Source organism: Aquarana catesbeiana, linkage group LG07 (assembly GCF_042186555.1).
Source record: "Aquarana catesbeiana isolate 2022-GZ linkage group LG07, ASM4218655v1, whole genome shotgun sequence".
In the NCBI taxonomy this organism is placed as follows: domain Eukaryota; kingdom Metazoa; phylum Chordata; class Amphibia; order Anura; family Ranidae; genus Aquarana; species Aquarana catesbeiana.
Genome location: NC_133330.1, coordinates 219,486,079 through 219,505,198, shown reverse-complemented (window position 1 = coordinate 219,505,198; position 19,120 = coordinate 219,486,079). Strand labels below are relative to the sequence as shown.

Genomic DNA, 19,120 nt, shown 5'->3' with positions numbered 1-19,120 from the left:
TATAAATACTAATATCCCCACACAGCTCTATATATCCCATCCCCTTATTCAGAGCTCACCAGCTCAAAATTTGATTCACCCATCAAACATACTGTGTGTATGTATATATATATATATATATATATATATATATATATATATATATAAAATCAAAATAGATTGTACAGCACTCCCTATCAAACCCTTTAAAAAAATAAGGCACAACCTTAAATAATACAAAGACCCCAAATCCTTACATGTGTGTAGCACCCTCCTAGATAGGCTGCTAGGATGTCAGGCAAATTTAGTTATTTTTGGCTCGTCTATAATCATTGAAGCAGCTTTTGATCTCTTTGGGTGTTATAGATCTCACAGGTTGCATGTTTGACCACCTCCCCCTGTCTTCTGAAAGTTTCCAGAACATAGGGCTGGGAGAGTCAAATGGGCAGCTTGAATATTTATTGTGCTTCAACCAATCCCTGGGGAGGTATGTCCAGTAGGTGGCTGGGGAGAAAATAAACAGTCTGGGGTCTGGAGCAGCCCTTTGTCTCGTGGGAGAAGTTCCACATCCTCAGGGGCTGTGGGCCCCTTTGAGGCAGTTATGCTGGAGTTTGCAGATAAACATTGTGGTCCCAGCTGTGGTCGAGCTGGGGACCTAATCTCAAGTATCTTTGGTGCTAGCTAAGGGACTTCACCTAAGGATTTGGTCCAGAGGATGTATTAGGTCACTGTTCCTGTGCCCATGACTCTGCAGATAGCACCACACGCTCTGACACACCTGGCTGGGTGGGGAATATTTATTGCAGATGTATTGTACATGCAGTACCCTGGTTGCAAAAAAGATATGATATGACATGACAACAATGGTTAAACTATTGCAATGAATATATTTGAAATAGGTGGACAGTAGAAATAAATATACTGTAAAAACAAGCAATGAGTGTAAAGTGCAACTTCTCCTAAACCTTATATTGGGGCAGTCATAACTAAGGAGAATTGCACCACTGTAACAGTTCAGCAGTCTGTAATATATTTTCTTTTGTTGACCAGCTGTTGGGACCCAACTGTTATTTTGGAGCAAGCAAGATAGTTTCCATTTAAGCACCGATGATGACACTGACTCGGCTTCCTGTTAGCTCTACTAACGTCACTGGTGATACTTGCAGGCAACATTGTCCCTCTTTTGGCAAAGTGTAATGTGTATTTTGCCAGTGGCCTCTCACCAACTTCTTGGTCTCAGTCTCTGTCTGCAACTTCCTTCCCCCTTGATCAGACAGCAAGCTCTATCAGAATCCATGACACCCTCCAATGTCCCAGAATGTCTGTCATTTTGCCTCTCTCCCTCTGAGGTGCAAGGGAGAGTGGTCAATTAGCAGCCTGATGTGCACCCAGTACTCTCAGAACAGCCTCCATACTGCTCTGCCCAGAAACACAGCAGGGAATCACTGCAAATTCCTCATGGCAATGGGGCAAAGGGAAGACTCTTTGCCCATTGCCTTGAGGAATTTGCATTTAAATAAGTGTTCTCTCCTTTAGTAAACCTGTGGTGATGGACATTGATCCCAGACTAGAGCTCCTCTTTAATCGGCTTCGGGTGCAGGCACCGGCATTGTAAGTAAGCAAAACCGTCAGTGAAGCCTGCAGGCTTGACAGCCGGTTTCCTACTGTGCATGCGTGAGTCACGCTGCACTTTCTGAATGGTCCCGCCATCTTCTGGGAACTGTGAGTGTCCCAGGCAGCGGGGGGGAAGAAGGAGGGGCCAGAAATGCTTGTAGATTGACATGGAGATCTTACCCAGAAGTGGGAGCAGGTACCTGTCAAAACCAGGTACCGCTCCCCCCTCCCCCCAAAAAAGTGGCAAATGTGGCAGTGGAAACGGGGAGGGTGTGAACAAGCGGAACTTCCCTTTGTGGATGGAGCTCCACTTTAAAGTTATATATTCTCAAAAAGCATCAAGTCCTCGCTGACCTCTGCAAATGCAGGCATTGTGGAGTAATTTCTCAAAGATCACTCTAAAGTCTGGTTGAAATTAGTTTCTGGACACTTCACAACATCTGCAGTTTGTGTACATTTAAATGCTTGCAGCATGCTAAGTCCCTACTACCAGAGGAAGCCAGTGGAAATGTGCTGCAGTTTTAATGCCTTTGCTATAAACCTGGAGGATAATTTGCTCTACACCACCTGCAGATGTCAATGAGGGCTTGTTTTAAAGCTTTTTTGCTATTTGTTAAGAATATGTATGTAGCACTGACTCTCGGTGGAGCTGCTGGTTTAAATCGGGCTGTTACCTTCGCTCTCGATACCTCTGTTTCACCAGCACCGGGTCTAGGGTCCCGTTGAGTTTACCTCTGGATGATGTAGGCACCAAACACTTGAGTATATTTTCCAATGCTTTAATGAACAAGTAATAAAGGAAGTAGCAGGAAAGAGGCAGAAGGAAAGTTGCAGGGAAGCTCAAATACCTTTCCTTTGTATTCTTTAGAACATTCTTTGGAATTGAACACTTGTAGTTGAATGCACTGCCCTTGTGGAATTCAATCTTTGCCCGCCTGGATAGGCCTCTCTCACTTGCCTAGCAGCCAGTACGCAGCACGAACAAAAGTCTCTGCCACAGACTTGTTTGGAATAAAACCCGTACGATCCTCTGCCACAGGATGTATTGGTTTGCGATGAATGTCAGGCACAGTACTTGAACCTTTAAGCCAACCCGGCAGTACTATGCAGTAAGATTACTTCAGGATACGTCCTCCAACCGAGTCACCAGGCCCCTCTCCAGACCAGCACTCTGCATGATCCTTCCATGACGGGTCCTCCCCTGGGATCTCCTCGGTTGTGCAGCTTCTTCACTCAGGATAGACAGCTCAGGACCATTCCTCTGCTGCTGTGGTAGGCCCCAGACAGGCTTCTGGGCCCACCCACAAGCCGCAGCAACGTGGGCCTCCGGAACGGAGGACCACGAGGTGGTACACTTAACACAAACCTGTAGGTCAGGAGGGCCAGCAGGTGGCTGAAAGCGAACCCCTAAACATGGCGTCTGTCCCATAAATACCCTCTCCCAGAATGCAACTCAGAGGACCACCTCCACCGAGTTGTCTCCGGGACAGAGGAGCACTCATACGCTTCAACACGTTGCCTTTCCAACACCAGCCCATGGTGACAACGACACCCACCGGCACAGTGTGGAACTACACGCAACTCAGCCAAGCTGGAACAGAGGCAAATCTAACTTCATCTAACAAGTAACCCACAAGATTTACCTATCAGCGGTAGATTAAAAATCTACCAGCACTACGTGTAAATATCTGAATGCACATGACATGGCCTCAGGTTCACTGTAATATATACATAGACAGAGTTGGTACATCGCTAAATTAGATAGGACTAAGGACATCACTAATGTAGAAAGGACTAGGGATGACACTAATGTAGAAAGGGGTAGTTTATTGGAGGCCTTGTTCCTAATATTTTTTCATTTTGACAGGAGTTGCCAGAGGTCTCATGGCATTTTCAAGCAGCTTGGAAAACTGGTCTGTGCCAATGTATGGATTTAAATATGCCCCCAGTGAGACAAAAGAATCTGACTGGTCAAACTTATATCATCTTCTACCTGAATGGATTGCTCAAGCAGAAAGACTATTGGAAATAATTGGGAGTCCATATTCAGAGGAGAAACCCATTTTAAACCAAAATGATAAGTATGAAAATGTTAAATTTTTAGATTTTGTGTGCAAAAATTGATCGCAATTTAAAGTCTTTATTACAAAGCGCTTACATTTTTGTTACTTTAGCAAATTATTTTAAACAAATGCCCATACTATTCATGTAAATGCCCTGATTTGTATATGTGAATATGGTATGCTGGGGGAAAACACATGGGGAGGGGGAGGTTGGAGATTGGTAGTATCAAATACTGAATCATAGAGAACATAGACATGTTTTTAAATGCCTATAAATATTTACATATAAGATACCAGGGCAGAAACCCATGCTAAATCTTGCAACTTGCTTGCAATGCCCTTAATTCTTAATGACAGCCCAAACAAGACTAGCAAATGCACAAGGTTCATGGCCTAAAAAGGGCACAAGAGCTACTTTGGCACTTTTTGTCGCATGTAGGGCTGTCACGCAACAAACACGCAAAAGAAGCATGAAAAACTATGCATAAGCATGGCATGCAGATATAAATGGGGGCCTGAAGAGAAGTATATGCTTAACAAATCTACAAATTCCCAGTTTAACTGTGTTTATAAGAGTTAAAGTGGTTGTAAACCTGAAAAAAAAAATTAAGCTTTCTACCTGGTACAGTAAAGGATGTCAAGTCATATGTGCCCAGTCTTGCCACAAACAGTTAATCCAGCAATGAGAAAGCCGACACATGAGAAAAATTTGTGTCACGACACCCCTGCTGTTGTGACTGACATCTGACGTATTTCTCTGATGCATGAGCATGAGAGCAGGGGGAGTGTGTCCAGGACTCCAGCAGAAAATCACTTCTTCTTTCTCCTCAAGCTCTCCCAGGATTGGCTGCTCCAAGCCTCAGCATGATTGGGCATGGTGAAGTTATGTGGTGCCTTACCCGAGTTCTGATTGGATGGTACTTGTGAGGGGCATGGTCAGCCCTGCGCACACTTTTCTATGTCCGTGCACGAGGCTAAGATGCGTGGCTCTGCTTGCTGGGAGGAGCACAACTCCGCCTCCCGAGCTTTGGCATTGAGACCCGCACACTCATATCCAATGTTTACAGGGCTCATACAGGCACAGGAAAAAAGAATTGAAAGGTAAAAAAACATAGATTCAATTGGAAGGTGTGAGCACATTACTATGGTGCCTTTGTTTTATATTGCATGCCCTTACAACCACTTTAATTTATTGCATCCCCCAAGTACAACAATTGCATAAATACATATCATTAAAGTGTATATCACACATCACCAATATTTCAAACCATCAGCAGGGTCTTATTATCACGTTTCAGACATCCTTGATGATACAAGATTCCTGTGAATATTTCCCAGGCAGCAGAATGTCAATAGCAATTCACATTTGACATCATGATTTCAACAATCATGCACAGGGTGCATGCTGCAAGTCACTGGGGTAGTGCAGTATTTTCAGCATGTACTAGCAGAAGCATCATAATTTTTGCCATACCTAAAATATAGGAACCCTGTGAATTTTTAACCAATTCTCAACCAACAGAATGCCAAAAGCAATTAACATTTGACATCACAATGAGATTAACAACCATTGTTGCACATAGGCTTAAGCAAGTGAGCATGTACTGGTAGAAGCTTTGTATTTTTATGCCACGCCTAATATGCTTTTTTTATAAGTTAACTCAATGCAGATCACAACTTGCATCAAATGCTGCTCCTTGTTCATGTCATTGTGACAATGTTATTGTTTTTCTATTTGCTGTTGATAATAAAATATTTGGGGCATTTAGAAAAAGCATGTAAATAATGTGTTGCCTCTTTAGAAGGACACTTATCTACATAGAGGCTGCCCAAAAAAAATATGATAGAGTGTGGGCTAAATGGTTAGCAGAACCTTCTACTGCAACAACTGACTAAGAGGTCCACTAGGCATCCCATATACCCCCTTTTAGGGTAAATTTTAGATTAACCTTCATTGTGTTCCATCTCACCTGAGGGCTATCGCACAGACATTTTATCTCTTGAGCACGAGCCATATTAGTTATTTGTTTTACCTTGCCACACACCTGTGTATTCCCTGATGTTTTATTGCACTGTACTGCCTTACTGGGACCCCTGCGTTGATCTAATGCTGGAGCTGTGTCAAGATAATGTTGAGTTGATGTATGTTTGTGTGCCTTGTAAGATTTTATATGCAAATAAAAAGATTTCCAAAAAATGTATATATATTTGGGGCAAGTTGTGTTCATAATTAAGGATATCTGAACCTTAAAAATAGGCCTGATAAGGTCCCTGAAATTGATGGTATATGAGCATACATCCCTTTCTCTGATGATTCTTCTACTTTACTACTTAAAAAGCATTTATAAGGATGGTTGTGCTATTGACATGGATTTTGAGTGAATATTGGACAGTGCCATCCATTTGCTGCTTTTAGCATCTACTACCACTGTTATCAAGTATATAGCTGTGCCGCATGTGAATACTCATTCTATGAATGTATGCATTACTCACAGGTTGGAACCTGAAGATGTCTTTAAGATGTTGCAGCACTGGGTTCTAAATATCACAAGTGGGACAGAGAGGGACAATGTGCAGCTTAACCAGCAGGTTTGTAGGGTTATTTTTTAGAAATTTTGTTGTAAAAATGTATACACTCCAACCATGGCTGAATGGCATTTCTCAGAGAGCATTTCTTAACCGGTTCAATACAGGGCATTTTCACCCCCTTCCTTCCCTGGCCAATTTTTAGTTTTCAGCGCTGTCGCACTTTAAACGACAATTGCGCGGTCATGCGACGTTGTACCCAAAAAAAATTGACGTCCTTTTTTCCCCACAAATAGAGCTTTCTTTTGGTGGTATTTGATCGCCTCTGCGGTTTTTATTTTTTGCGCTATAAGCAAAAGAAGAGTGACAATTTTGGAAAAAACACAATATTTTTTACTTTTTGCTATAATAAATATCCCAATTTTTTTTTTAAAAAACAAATTTTTTCCTCAGTTTCGGCCGATACGTATTCTTCTACATATTTTTGGTAAAAAAAAAAAATCGCAATAAGCGTATATTGATTGGTTTGCGCAAAAGTTATAGTGTCTACAAAATACAGGATAGATTTATGGCATTTAAAAAAAAAATATATATATTTTTTTTTTTTAGCGGCGATCGCAATTTTTTTTCGTGACTGCGACATTATGGTGGACACATCGGACACTTTTGACACATTTTTGGGACCATTCACATTTATACAGAGATCAATGCTATAAAATTGCATTGATTACTGTGTAAATGTGACAGGCAGTGAAGGGGTTAACCACTAGGGGGCGGGGAGGGGTTAATATGTTTCCTAGGGAATGCTTCTAACTGTAGGGGGAGGGGACGGGGGAGGAGACCGATCAGTGTTCCTCCGTTCTGGGAACACAGATCGGTCTCCTCTCACCTGACAGTCTGTGGATCTGTGTGTTTACACACACAGATCCACGGTCCAGCCCGGTTAACGGGCAATCGCGTGTGCCCGGCGGACATCGCGGCCGCCGGGCACACGCACCGGGTCCCGAGCAACGCGGCGGGCGCGCGCGCGCCCCCTAGACGGCCGGGAATCCCAGGACGTCATATGACGTCCACCCAGGATGGGAGATCCCATCCCAGGACGTCATATGACTATGGCTGGGTAGGGAAGTGGTTAATAGTGGACCATGATTGTGCAGTGTGTGTTGGCATGGTGAGTTGCAGTCTTTGTTGGAAGCGTGTGTGAGAGGTGACAATGCAGGAGAAGAATTGGAAATGCAAACAGTTGTCACCCTATACCATAAAGTGCTTGAACAAGGACTTTCATGACCGGATCAAGATGTATTTTTTTCAAGTATAACTAAAGGGAACATTTTGTTTTAGTTTTGGATAAAGTTGGCAAGGATTAGAACACCTGTCAGGTTTTTATTGCTGTCTGTGCCCCTGTTAGGGAGATTAACACTCTCTATTTGTCTTGTTTACTGTTATTACTGAGAGGGAATGTGAAAGAAAGTCACAAATTTTGGGTTGTCACCAGAATGGGAATAGAGGGGAAAACTTACAATGGGGACAATAGTTCTGGTGACCAAGGTGACAACCACAATGAAGATATATGCCAGCACACCACTGATCTTCAAGTTGAGTCCAAACAGTTTTTATTGAAGCATGATCACATCACAAAAAAGTCACGCAGGACCCCTTCATTAGGCATGTGATAAATGTAAAGTAACAGTGCAGATTATTTAAATAAACATCCACCAATCAAAAGAGACAAAGAACAAAGAACCACCCACCCCTTGACAGGTGTGACATCATCAGTCACACCAAAAAGCCAGTAAATGCAAACAGGCATATCACACTAATATATCCATATAAACAGCTGGATTACTTTACCTTTTCGCTGCCAGGCCCTGTGCTGCACTTTTAAACTTAGCTGGCCGGACCATTTTTGCAATTTTTCCATTGCTTTTTTATTTTTCCCCCCAAACCATATATTTTCTGAAAGCACATGACCTGTAGAATAAAAAGAAGGTGCTACTGATTTTAACACCCTGTGATATTTGCGCAAATGTTTATCAAAATAATATATTCTCTAAAAATTCTCTAAAATCATTATTGGCATATATAAACACAGTAAATTTTACAAAATTCCCTCTAAATATAAAAGCTTAACCTGTACTGAGTTAATAAATAACAAATAATTGTAATTTTTAAACTACGCCTTTTTGCAAAATGGTGAAAATTGAACGTACGCAAAAATGTAAATAACCAAATTTCTCAAAAAAATCTGAAAGTTTTCATTTTTCACTTACAGCTTTCAGTTTGTAATAGACCCCCTAAACCATGTATTTTCTTTTTTGTGATGTGATCATGCTTCAATAAAAACCATTGGACTCAACTTTGTCAGATCCGTGGTGTTTTGGAAAATATCTTCATTGTAGCTTTATAATCCAGTCTCCAGCTGGTGGTTGCTACAGCACCCAATATCCTAGAGCTTTCTCCAGGAACATGTGCGATGGGAATGTGGATTATTACAAGGTGACAACCAGGGATTTCCTCACTTTGGAGGGACTTCCTCTCTCTTTCTGTTTTTGACTATGGCACAGGAATTGAAGGGAAGTCTCCCCAATGAGACACAGATGGCAATAAAGCTGACTAGGGTTATTACCCCCCTTCTCTATCCAAAATGAAAACAAGTTTTGCCTCTTAGTCCTATTTTAATGTATTCTTCCTCTGCATATATGGAAAAGGTAAAATTCACTGTGTGTGGAACTATTGTTCACTTTAAACTGTATAACAAACAAAACAAAATCAGCCTGTGCTAGTGATCCTTAGAAAGGGTACTACATGACTGTGGGGCCTGATGAAGACCTAATGTCAATACCTGTTGGGCAGGACTTGTGACCTTGCCATGAATGCTGCATGAAGCCACTAGCACTCTGGGTTGAAGAGATGACAGTCAAGTTTGCCATGTTATTTACACCATTAGATGTGGTATATTTGGCAACCATGATAATGCCTGATACAGTCTTCTACAGTTTGGTGCACTTTATACATGTGAGTTTAAAAATAGCAAATGATTTTATCTTTAAATAAAGACAGGATTACACTACGTTGAGCTTCTGTTTCAGTTTAGCTTTATATTTATGCAGGAGATACATACTGTATGCATTGTAGGAGGCAGTGTGAGGAGCTGTTTTGCTTACAGTGGATGCTTATTGGATTAGAGCTCAGTGTGGCCTACCTATAAATTGGGGATGCATCTCATTGCACTGGACTGGTCCAGGAGGATGAGGTACCCAGGCAAATTTAGATTCCTGGAGGACTCTCCATATGCTTTTTCAGATCCTCCAGATCTTCTTTCCATAGGCCTGGTGGCTCAAATCCTGCTTCTTGGCCGCTAGTTTTAATGACATGACTGTTGAAGCCCAGGTCATGACCTTTCCTCTATATTTTCTACCCCAAAATATCCCAAGGAATATTCCCTCTTTTGCCTCAACCTGGTACATGCTGTGAGAATCTGCCTCTTTTCAGCAATTGGAACCTTTCTTTGTCCTTCCTGAAGGTTTCCGCAGGAAGCTCCCTGCATCTCACTCCACCATTGCCAGGAGGATTAGACAAGCAATCATTCAAACCTATTGTATAAAGGATTCCCAAAGGGTTCCTCTTTTCCTTGTTGAGTTGCAATGTACCAGACCCATTAGTGCTTCATGGGCTTTTCAGTATCGGACATCTGTTTCTCAGATTTGCAAGGCTGCAACCTGGTCTTCTGGTCACATGTTAGGTTTTACTAGGGAAATGTTCAGGTCCTCTCTGATGCCAGTTTCAGACATAATGCAAGCTGCTCTGAGAGTTCTGTTGAGCTTTTTCTTGACTTTTTTGTTATGTGGTCCTGTTAGCATTGTTTGCTGTGTTGCCTACCCCTCAGGTGGTAAGTCGAAAACTCAATTTTTCAAACTACCTTGACTTTTTAAATCTTATATGAAATTTTGGTTATTGTGTTTTTATATGAAGACATACAACAGCAAGTTTATAATAATGTAAAACCACATAAAAAAGAACTCTTAGGTAACTTTTAGAATCCAATCTTTATAGTAATTTTTTTTCATGTACCCTACTGGTATACCATTTGGGACATACTGAATATATATATATATAAAAAAATCAATCTTTCTACAGGTAACAACCCTTCACACAGCAATGGTTCAGTACATGGTGAATGTCCTGATCTTATTATCTCCAGACTACTCCTCTGATCCCTCAGACACCACACATACTGCTACACATACTGAGTTTGGTGAGGAAGATTTTGCTTCTACAGTTTCTGTGCAGAATGTTCAAGAGCAAGCCCTTGACCTATCTAAAAAATTAAACAGTTTCTCCACCTACATCATGAGGTACGTTTATATCTGAATAAATTATCAATAACTGACCGATTAAGTGTTTTTTGCAATTTTAGGGCTCATTTATACTTGTGGCCATCATTGCTTCTTCCCTGAAAAGTGATGCACGGTGGCAGAGGCATTTGACAGGCAGCTCTGATGCAATATTTCACCTCCTCACACCCATTTTAACCACTGAAAGCTTAAAGCTGCAACTGAGTGCATTACCTACTGTTGTTGCAGAGTGGTTGTGGAAGGCCCCATTAATTTGAATGTGTTGCGGTTGGCGGTGGTACTGCCTGCCAAATGCGAACCATGGCAACATTTTTGCCACACTGTGAACATGTAGCTGGGTGGTAGAATCATGACTCCATCACCTATTCTTAGTATTGCTACTTTACTATTGTTTTCTTTAAACTATGCCAAGCTTGTTGAAACTGAGATTTAAAGCCCGGTTCTAGTCAAAACTCTTTTTAGTGGACATTGTGGGAATGGGTTAATACTCCTGTCAGGTTTTCTTTTTTGCCTATGACCCTATCAGGGACATTTCCCCCCACTTCCTGTCCTACTGACACTCTTCCACACCCTAGCACAGAGGTGGTTATTTACTAAAGGAAAATCCACTTTGCACTGCAAGTGCACTTGGAAGTAAAGTCACTGTAGATCTGAGGGGGACATGAAGGAAATTAAAAACAGCATTTTAGCTTGCACATGATTGGATGATAAAATCAGCAGAGCTTCCACTCATTTCAGATCTAACCCTTAGATTTAGAGTGACTGCACTTCCAAGTGCACTTGCAGTGCTAAGTGGATTTGCCTTTTGTAAATAACCCCCAGAGTGTCACTGGTAAAGTAAATTATGAGAAATCTCCACAGTAAGGACTTAATGACAATTCAATATGTCTCAGTCATGGGGCAAAAGGAAGTGGAAGGAAATATTCTAAACATTAGCATAGTATTAAATATCTGCCAGTAATTTTAATCTTTTCTCGCTCTATCCAAACCTAAAGAAAATATTGTAAACTAGATTTGGACTTTAAGTTAACATTTGAGTTTTGGTTCAAATTAAGTTATTTTTTGTATCTCAGGTGTTGCCAAGAGATGGTGGAGTACATTCCTCAGAGTGAAGATGATGGTTATGAGCTGAGGCAGCTGCAGACAATCAAGGTACATAGATATTAATATGCTGACTCGGTTAAATTGATGATAGGCAACTCCTATATTGATTAGTGGTTCCAAATTAATAATAACTACTGCAGTAGGGAACAGACACAAAAGATATGCTCAGCATCTTTCCAAATAACTGTTCTGCTTTCCTTATTTTGTTCAGGTATCTTTTATATCTAGCTTCTATGATCAGACGGGCAGCCAGAGTGCTCATCCCATCTCCCCTCTCTGACAACATATAAAGTATTCTGTTTTACCTCTCATTTCTCTTTTTTGACTTTACTAGTTGTAGTGCCTGACCCCAAATTCATCCCACAACTTAACATCAGAATGCCACCCTTGATCCATCCTGCTCAAATAGATAGCTGTTGCTCTAGCTGTTTACTCTGCATGATTCTTAGTCCCTGTGGACCTTGGTAACCCAGTTACCCATTGTGGATCCCTGTCCACTTAGCCATTAATCTAGGGGCTCAGTATAGGCGGAACCGCACCTTCGGTTCATATATAGCGCTCCTCTTGCGCTGGGCATTTTTAAGGGTCTCTTACCCTTCATTCCCTTACTTAATTCAATGCCCATAATGACTGGCCAGTCTTCTCTACATGTGCCTATACCCTCTTGCCTCTAAACTACTTTATCTAGCAGATGTACTACATATACCTGTGAACAGCACTATTCTTCCCTTTCTTATCTATAACACTCCGATGGACAATAGACAGTGACAACATAACATATAACCACCAATCAATACAGTTCGATTAAGGGGAGTAAAATAGGTACCCTTTGTCCTGAAAATGCCTTACCGATTAAGGAAGTCTGATAACTCAAATGTAAGCAAAAGGCTTACCTCAGCCGGCTGATTATCAGAAATTCCCAGATCGTCTCAAGCTCCTCGTTTCCGATACTCAGGGTCACCTGGAATCCCCTCCTAAGGCAAAGCTCGCCATGCTGACTCGGTTAAATTGATGATAGGCAACTCCTATCCTATATTGATTAGTGGTTCCAAATTAATAATAACTACTGCAGTAGGGAACAGACACAAAAGATACGCTCAGCATCTTTCCAAATAACTGTTCTGTTTTATTATGACGCAATTGAAGGTTTTTATACACATGATTACGTAGGTATCACACTAATATTACAATTGTACGTTTATGGTAACAAGGGGCGTTACATAGGCAGGCTAATTCTAATCAGGACTCCAAAGAACGTAAACATGTACTGAAAACATCATTAGTGCTGTGTGCACAGTGAGGGCAGTGTGCAATACATACAAAATAGAATAAAATTATATACAGAACTTACACATTTCCATTACAATATACAATACCTGTATACTGTAGTCTGTACCCCGGTTGCTCCAACCTGCGTCCCTTTGGTACTTGCTATGGGGCCATTTGTAGGCACTGTAAGTGGGAGTATTGATTTGCAAAGGAACTGTAATGTAATCTCTATAAATGTCAGGTAATGTGTCCCCTGTCCCTTAACTGTCTTCTGCATTAGGTTTTTAGTCTCCAATAACACATGCAGCATGTCTACAAGGTCTGATATCTCCTGTAGCAAACAGGATCTGCAGGTTCTAAAGTCTTCTGTAACATTATGTTTCCTGAATATTATTTACAGCCCACTGGTACTCTTAGGGACTGCAGTTGAGGCCCCCTATTCCTCATAAGTTACAACCACTGGTCCATATAGTACAGAACGTTTATCTCCTGTCCTTTAAACACTATCACATTTTTAAGGAGGTCTGCTAGAGTGAGCATCCTATACATAATGGTCAACCAATTCAATGAGAGTAGAAACACAGAGTACCTAAGAAAAGTAAGAATTTAAAGTGGTTGTAAAGGCAGAAGCTTTTTTATCTTAATGCATTTTATGCATTAAGATAAAAAGCCTTCTGTGTGCAGCAGCCCCCCTCAAACTTACCTGAGCTCCATCTCGATCCATCGATGTTGCATGAGAGACTCGGATGTCCAGGACTGAATGAGGAGAGAGAGGGGGCTGGGCCACGGCTCTGTGTCTGAATTGATACACAGAGCTGTGGCTCGGGTACCCCCATAGCAAGCTGTTCGCTGTGGGGGCACGCAAAAGGAGGGAGGGGCCAGGAGCACTGAAGAGGGACCCGAGAAGAGGAGGATCTGAGCTGCTCTGCGCAAAACCACTGCATGAACATTTAATTGTTCATGGTCAGTTAACAAAAAAAAATAAAAGTTAGCATCTTTAGAATGAAGCAAGTTAGCAATGACAATATTCTAATTATTTTGGAAAAGGTTAACTTTTTTTCTTTAAATATAAAGTTATACCTAGTACACAACAATGTTCAATAAAAACCATCCGACAGGTCAGCCGGAAACCAGCAGCCGACTGACCCCCGATTAACACTCTCAGCCAATGGCTAAAAGCGCATCACATCCCCGCATCCCCCTGTTAGAATAGAACAGCTCAGTGGGGGAGATCACTGTACTAACATTGGATTGTTAGTACAGCGGCTCCAACCAGAGCGATCAGTTTTTTTTCATTCAACCTACTGGGTTGAATGAAAAAAAAAACTATTATGCCCCGTACACACGGTCGGACATTGATCGGACATTCCGACAACAAAGTCCATGGATTTTTTCCGACGGATGTTGGCTCAAACTTGTCTTGCATACACACGGTCACACAAAGTTATCGGAAAATTTGATCGTTCTAAACGCGGTGACGTAAAGCACGTACGTCGGGACTATAAACGGGGCAGTAGCCAATAGCTTTCGTCTCTTAATTTATTCTGAGCATGCGTGGCACTTTGTCTGTCGGATTTGTGTACACACGATCGGAATTTCCGACAATGGATTTTGTTGTCGGAAAATTTTATAGCAAGCTCTCAAACTTTGTGTGTCGGAAATTCCGATGGAAAATGTGTGATGGAGCCCACACACAGTGGGAATTTCCGACAACAAGGTCCTATCACACATTTTCCGTCGGAAAATCCGACCGTGTGTACAGGGCATTAGTGTGTACCACTAATACCACTAAAACTATTATGCCCTGTACACACGACCGGTTTTGCCATTGGAATAAACTCTGAAGGTTTTTCTGACGGAGTTCCGCTTAAGCTGTCTTGCATACACACGGTCACACCAAAGTCCGACCGTCCAGAACGAGGTGATGTACAACATGTACGACGGGACTAGAAAAAGGAAGTTCAATAGCCAATAGCTTCCGTCTCGTACTTGCTTCAGAGCATGCGTCGTTTTTGGTGCGTCGGAACAGCATACAGACGAGCGGGTTTCCGATAGTAATTAGTTCCGTCGGAAAAATTTAGAACGTGTTCTCTAAGTCCGTCAGAATTTTCGACAGAAAAAGTCCGATGGGGCATACACACGGTCGGAATATACGATGAAAAGCTCCCATCGGACTTTTTCTGATGGATATTCCGCTCGTGTGTACGCGCCATTAGTGTGTACCAGGCTTTAGGGTGCATTTTTTTCATGTTCCCTTTTCATTGTAATGTTCTGATATATTGTTCTTCTTTGTCTTCATCATCTTGCTCTTTACTTCCCCAGGGTTCATGTGATGAGTGGATAGAAACTTGCCAACTGCTTCTTTCAAAAGTCACAGATAAAGCCCCTTCTGAGACAGCACAACATTCACACACCAGTGAAAACAAGGTAAAATATCTGATATTCTACTTAACCACTTCAGCCCCGGAAGGATTTACCCCCTTCCTGACCAGAGCATTTTTTGCGATACGGCACTGCGTCGCTTTAACTGACAATTGCGCGGTCATGCGACGTTGCATCCAAACAAAATCGACGTGCTTTGATTCCCACAAGTAGAGCTTTCTTTTAGTGGTATTAGATCACCTCTGTGGTTTTTATTTTTTGCGCAATAAACAAAAAAAGAGTGACATTTTGAAAAAAAAAGCAATATTTTTTACTTTTTGCTATAATAAATATCCCCCAAAAAACATATAAAAAAACACATTTCTTTCTCAGTTTAGGACGATATGTATTCTTCTACATATTTTTGTTAAAATAAATCGCAATAAGCATATGTTGATTGGTTTGTGCAAAAGTTATAGCGTCTACAAAATAGGGGGATAGATTTATGGCATTTTTATTATTCATTTTTTTTTTATTAGTAATGGCGGCGATCTGCGATTTTTATCGTGACTGCAACATTTTGGCGGACACATCGGACACTTTTCACACTATTTTGGGACCATTGTCATTTATACAGCGATCAGTGCTATAAAAATGCACTGATTACTGTGTAAATGACACTGGCAGGGAAGGAGTTAAACAGTAGGGGGCGATCAAGGGGTTAGGTGTGTCCTAGGGAGTGATTCTAACTGTGGGGGGATTGTCTCAATAGAACATGACAGAGATAACTGCTCCCGATGACAGGGAGCAGTAGATCTCTGTCATGTTGCTAGGCAGAACAGGGAAATGCCTTGTTTGCTGCTCCGTGACATGATCGCGGGCCCCCGGCGGACATCAAATCCACGGGAGCCACGGGCACGGTCACAGAGTACATGGTGGGCGTGCGCACGCGCCCACAGTGCCGCGATTTAAAGGGGACGTACCTGTACGCCCATTTGCCCAGCCGTGCCATTGTGCTGACGTATATCGTCATGCGCTGGTCGGCAAGGGGTTAAAGAATTTATAAACCCAACATGTCATATTCCTGATATATGTATGCTGTACCATGTACTTGTATGAAAAAAGTATCATGTTCTCTTTGTATTGCTTCCTTTGTGTGAAATCACTGGTAGTCCTGCCAGTCCCTCTGCTTTCCTATTAAAAACTGACCACACAGGCATGAGAACATAGCCTGGCAGTTCTCTAGCTATGCTGGGAACTCAGTGTGCTTTCCTCCAATGATCAGACTTGTCCTGGCACACCCCCTCCTGCACAGCCTTTTACTGGCAAGTTCAGTGTGCTGCTGCTTCTCCTCCCTCAGCTCTTATGCAGCTGAGAACAGAGGAAATAGTTAGACATAGTTAGTCTGGATGAAAAAAGACACAAGACCATCTGATTCGACCAATAAGATCACTTATAAAAAAAAAGGGGGGAAAATAGGTATTTATGATGCTTTTTTTTTTTTTTTTTTTTTTTATATGTATACACAAATGTTTTGCTTTTCGTTTTGCTTTTCATTGCTATTTTAAAACTGAATGGGTTGTTTTACAAGGTGAGGTTTTACAATCACTTTAAGCACTAAACATGTACTTCTGCAATTTCAAGTCAACCTAGCATGGCGGAAAAAGTACCAAAGGTACTTCTTTGTCTGTAAATCTATTTCTGTGCTCTACTGATAGCTTGGATATTATTTAGGTCATTCCAGGTTCACAAAGATGCCCGCTTAGCTCCAGTTATAGTTGAAATCATGCCACTGTATGTATATAGTACCTTTCTGTATCAGTGTGATTGATCAAGTACATTTACCAAAAAATATCAAGGAGAATCAAATGCCATGCAGCAAATTATTATCTGAAGTCCATACAAAAGGACAGGACCCCATGTCTGATTTAAAAAATAGAAAAACTGCTATTATTGGTCATGGTGATCATTCAGACTTTAGCTATCCACTGTCTTCCTTTAGCATATTGACTGAAGAGTTCAGAGATGGTGAAACACGAAGACTATTAATATTCATGATCTCATTAGTCAGACTTACACATTGAGTTAAGAAAAAAAATAAGACCATCAGTCAGAAGACCTCAGGTCATTATTTATTTCAAAATCTTGACCAACTTGGGAGTAGCTTGGCAGCGCATGTAGCCAGACGCACGATTTGTTAGCTCCGCCGAATCTCCACTCTTTTATCCTGCTAACTGCCTAATATCACCCGTTTCTGAGACATTTAGCCCTGCGGTGATTGCTGCATCTCTACTTTACCGGTTGCTGTGTCTCCTGCTCACCGGCGAGATGTCTAGACGCGCTCTCTGCTACTCACCTTGCTCCGGACCATGCGGCCCAAGATGGCGGCTCGGCACAGAATTCTGCCAAGGAGATGTACAGGTGCACAGAACTCCTCGGAGCTGCTTGGAGACATGCTAGATAACCACAGCAGCTCTCAGTCTGACACTGACGACACAGTGCCAATCGAGGATCCAACGGCGCCATTACTTCCATGGGACACTGTGAGTACAACCCCTATTGTTCAAGCCCCGCATATTGCCATGATTCCAGACTCGGCTGGGCCAGAACCTACACTGCAAGATATTTTCTCTCACAGCCCTGGCATTCAGGGTTAAGGGGGTGAAAGCTGAAATGTCATTACTCTGCCAAGACAAGGGCACATCAGTACATACTTCCCATACAAGGCCTTTTGCGAAAGTATAATCCTACAAAAAAACAAAACAAAAAACCCCAAAACCCAAGGTTTAGATTACAGGTTTATAGCGATATGACATTAATGCTGGAACATTTATTTTTTCCTTTCTATAAGGTATGTAATTGAATTTCATGTTGTGCTATGGTTTCGCTCCCTTTATTTGTATTTCGCATACCTACTGATATAAAAATATATATTTTTTTATGTAACCTGTGATGTATTACAATTGGCACAATAAAACTTCTTTTGAATCTGGCAGTGGACAGACCATTATGGAGATCCACTGAGGGGCACCACTTGGAAATATAGCTTTCTTAGCACAGGCACAGTGTCTGTGACTGCTATGAATGTGTTTGAACAAAATAGAAAATTTCACAAGGGAATGATCCTGGGAGGGTACTTTATCAAAGAGAAATGTATTAGATGATATTATTAAAGGTGATGGGATTCTTCACTCACCTTATTGTATATGATAAAGGCTGTTGCATCTTCCTGGTTAACCTGTGGTACCTAATAACAAATGTGTTAATCCTCTTCATGTATTTGAGCCTGAGAAGGTTTTTTGTTTGCCAAGACTGAGCTTGCCAATGTTGTTTTCTCTAAGTACCTGGTAGCTTCTGCAAAAATGTTTAATGATGGTCACCCCGATACCATATACAAAGTACATATAAACTACATGACATTTATTTTGCTAAAGCACTGTGCATTTTAAACCACTGCCATTAAAAAAAAATACAGATTTACCTTTTTTCATCCTTTGTTGCATATCAGCACTGTTGATCACAGGCATGCTCTTTGTGGCTACTTCCTGTGATGGCTACACATTATTTCTCAGGGCAGCTTTCCTGATGGCGATAACAGTGGACTGTGCCTATGCAAGCCATAGGACTAAATATACAGTATTTCACAAAAGTGAGTACACCCCTCACATTTTTGTAAATATTTTATACCCCTAAGTGAAAATGTCCAAATTGGGCCCAATTAGCCATTTTCCCTCCCCAGTGTCATGTGACTTGTTAGTTACAAGGTCTTGGGTGTTAATGGGGAGCAAGTGTGCTAAATTTGGTGTTATCGCTCTCACTCTCTTACTGGTCACTGGAAGTTCAACATGG

The 19,120-nt window shown here is 41.5% G+C and overlaps 1 protein-coding gene across 3 annotated transcripts in view; it reads left to right on the top strand.

Moving 5' to 3' along the window:
• AXDND1 (axonemal dynein light chain domain containing 1) overlaps positions 1–19,120 on the top strand; it is a 199,763-nt gene that overhangs the window by 98,958 nt on the left and 81,685 nt on the right. For all 3 annotated transcript variants that reach the window (XM_073593064.1, XM_073593063.1, XM_073593065.1), the window contains exons 16-20: positions 3,461–3,674; positions 6,152–6,245; positions 10,320–10,537; positions 11,611–11,689; positions 15,233–15,337. In XM_073593064.1, the coding sequence (XP_073449165.1) occupies positions 3,461–3,674; positions 6,152–6,245; positions 10,320–10,537; positions 11,611–11,689; positions 15,233–15,337 (710 nt within the window). The remainder of the gene's footprint in view (positions 1–3,460; positions 3,675–6,151; positions 6,246–10,319; positions 10,538–11,610; positions 11,690–15,232; positions 15,338–19,120) is intronic.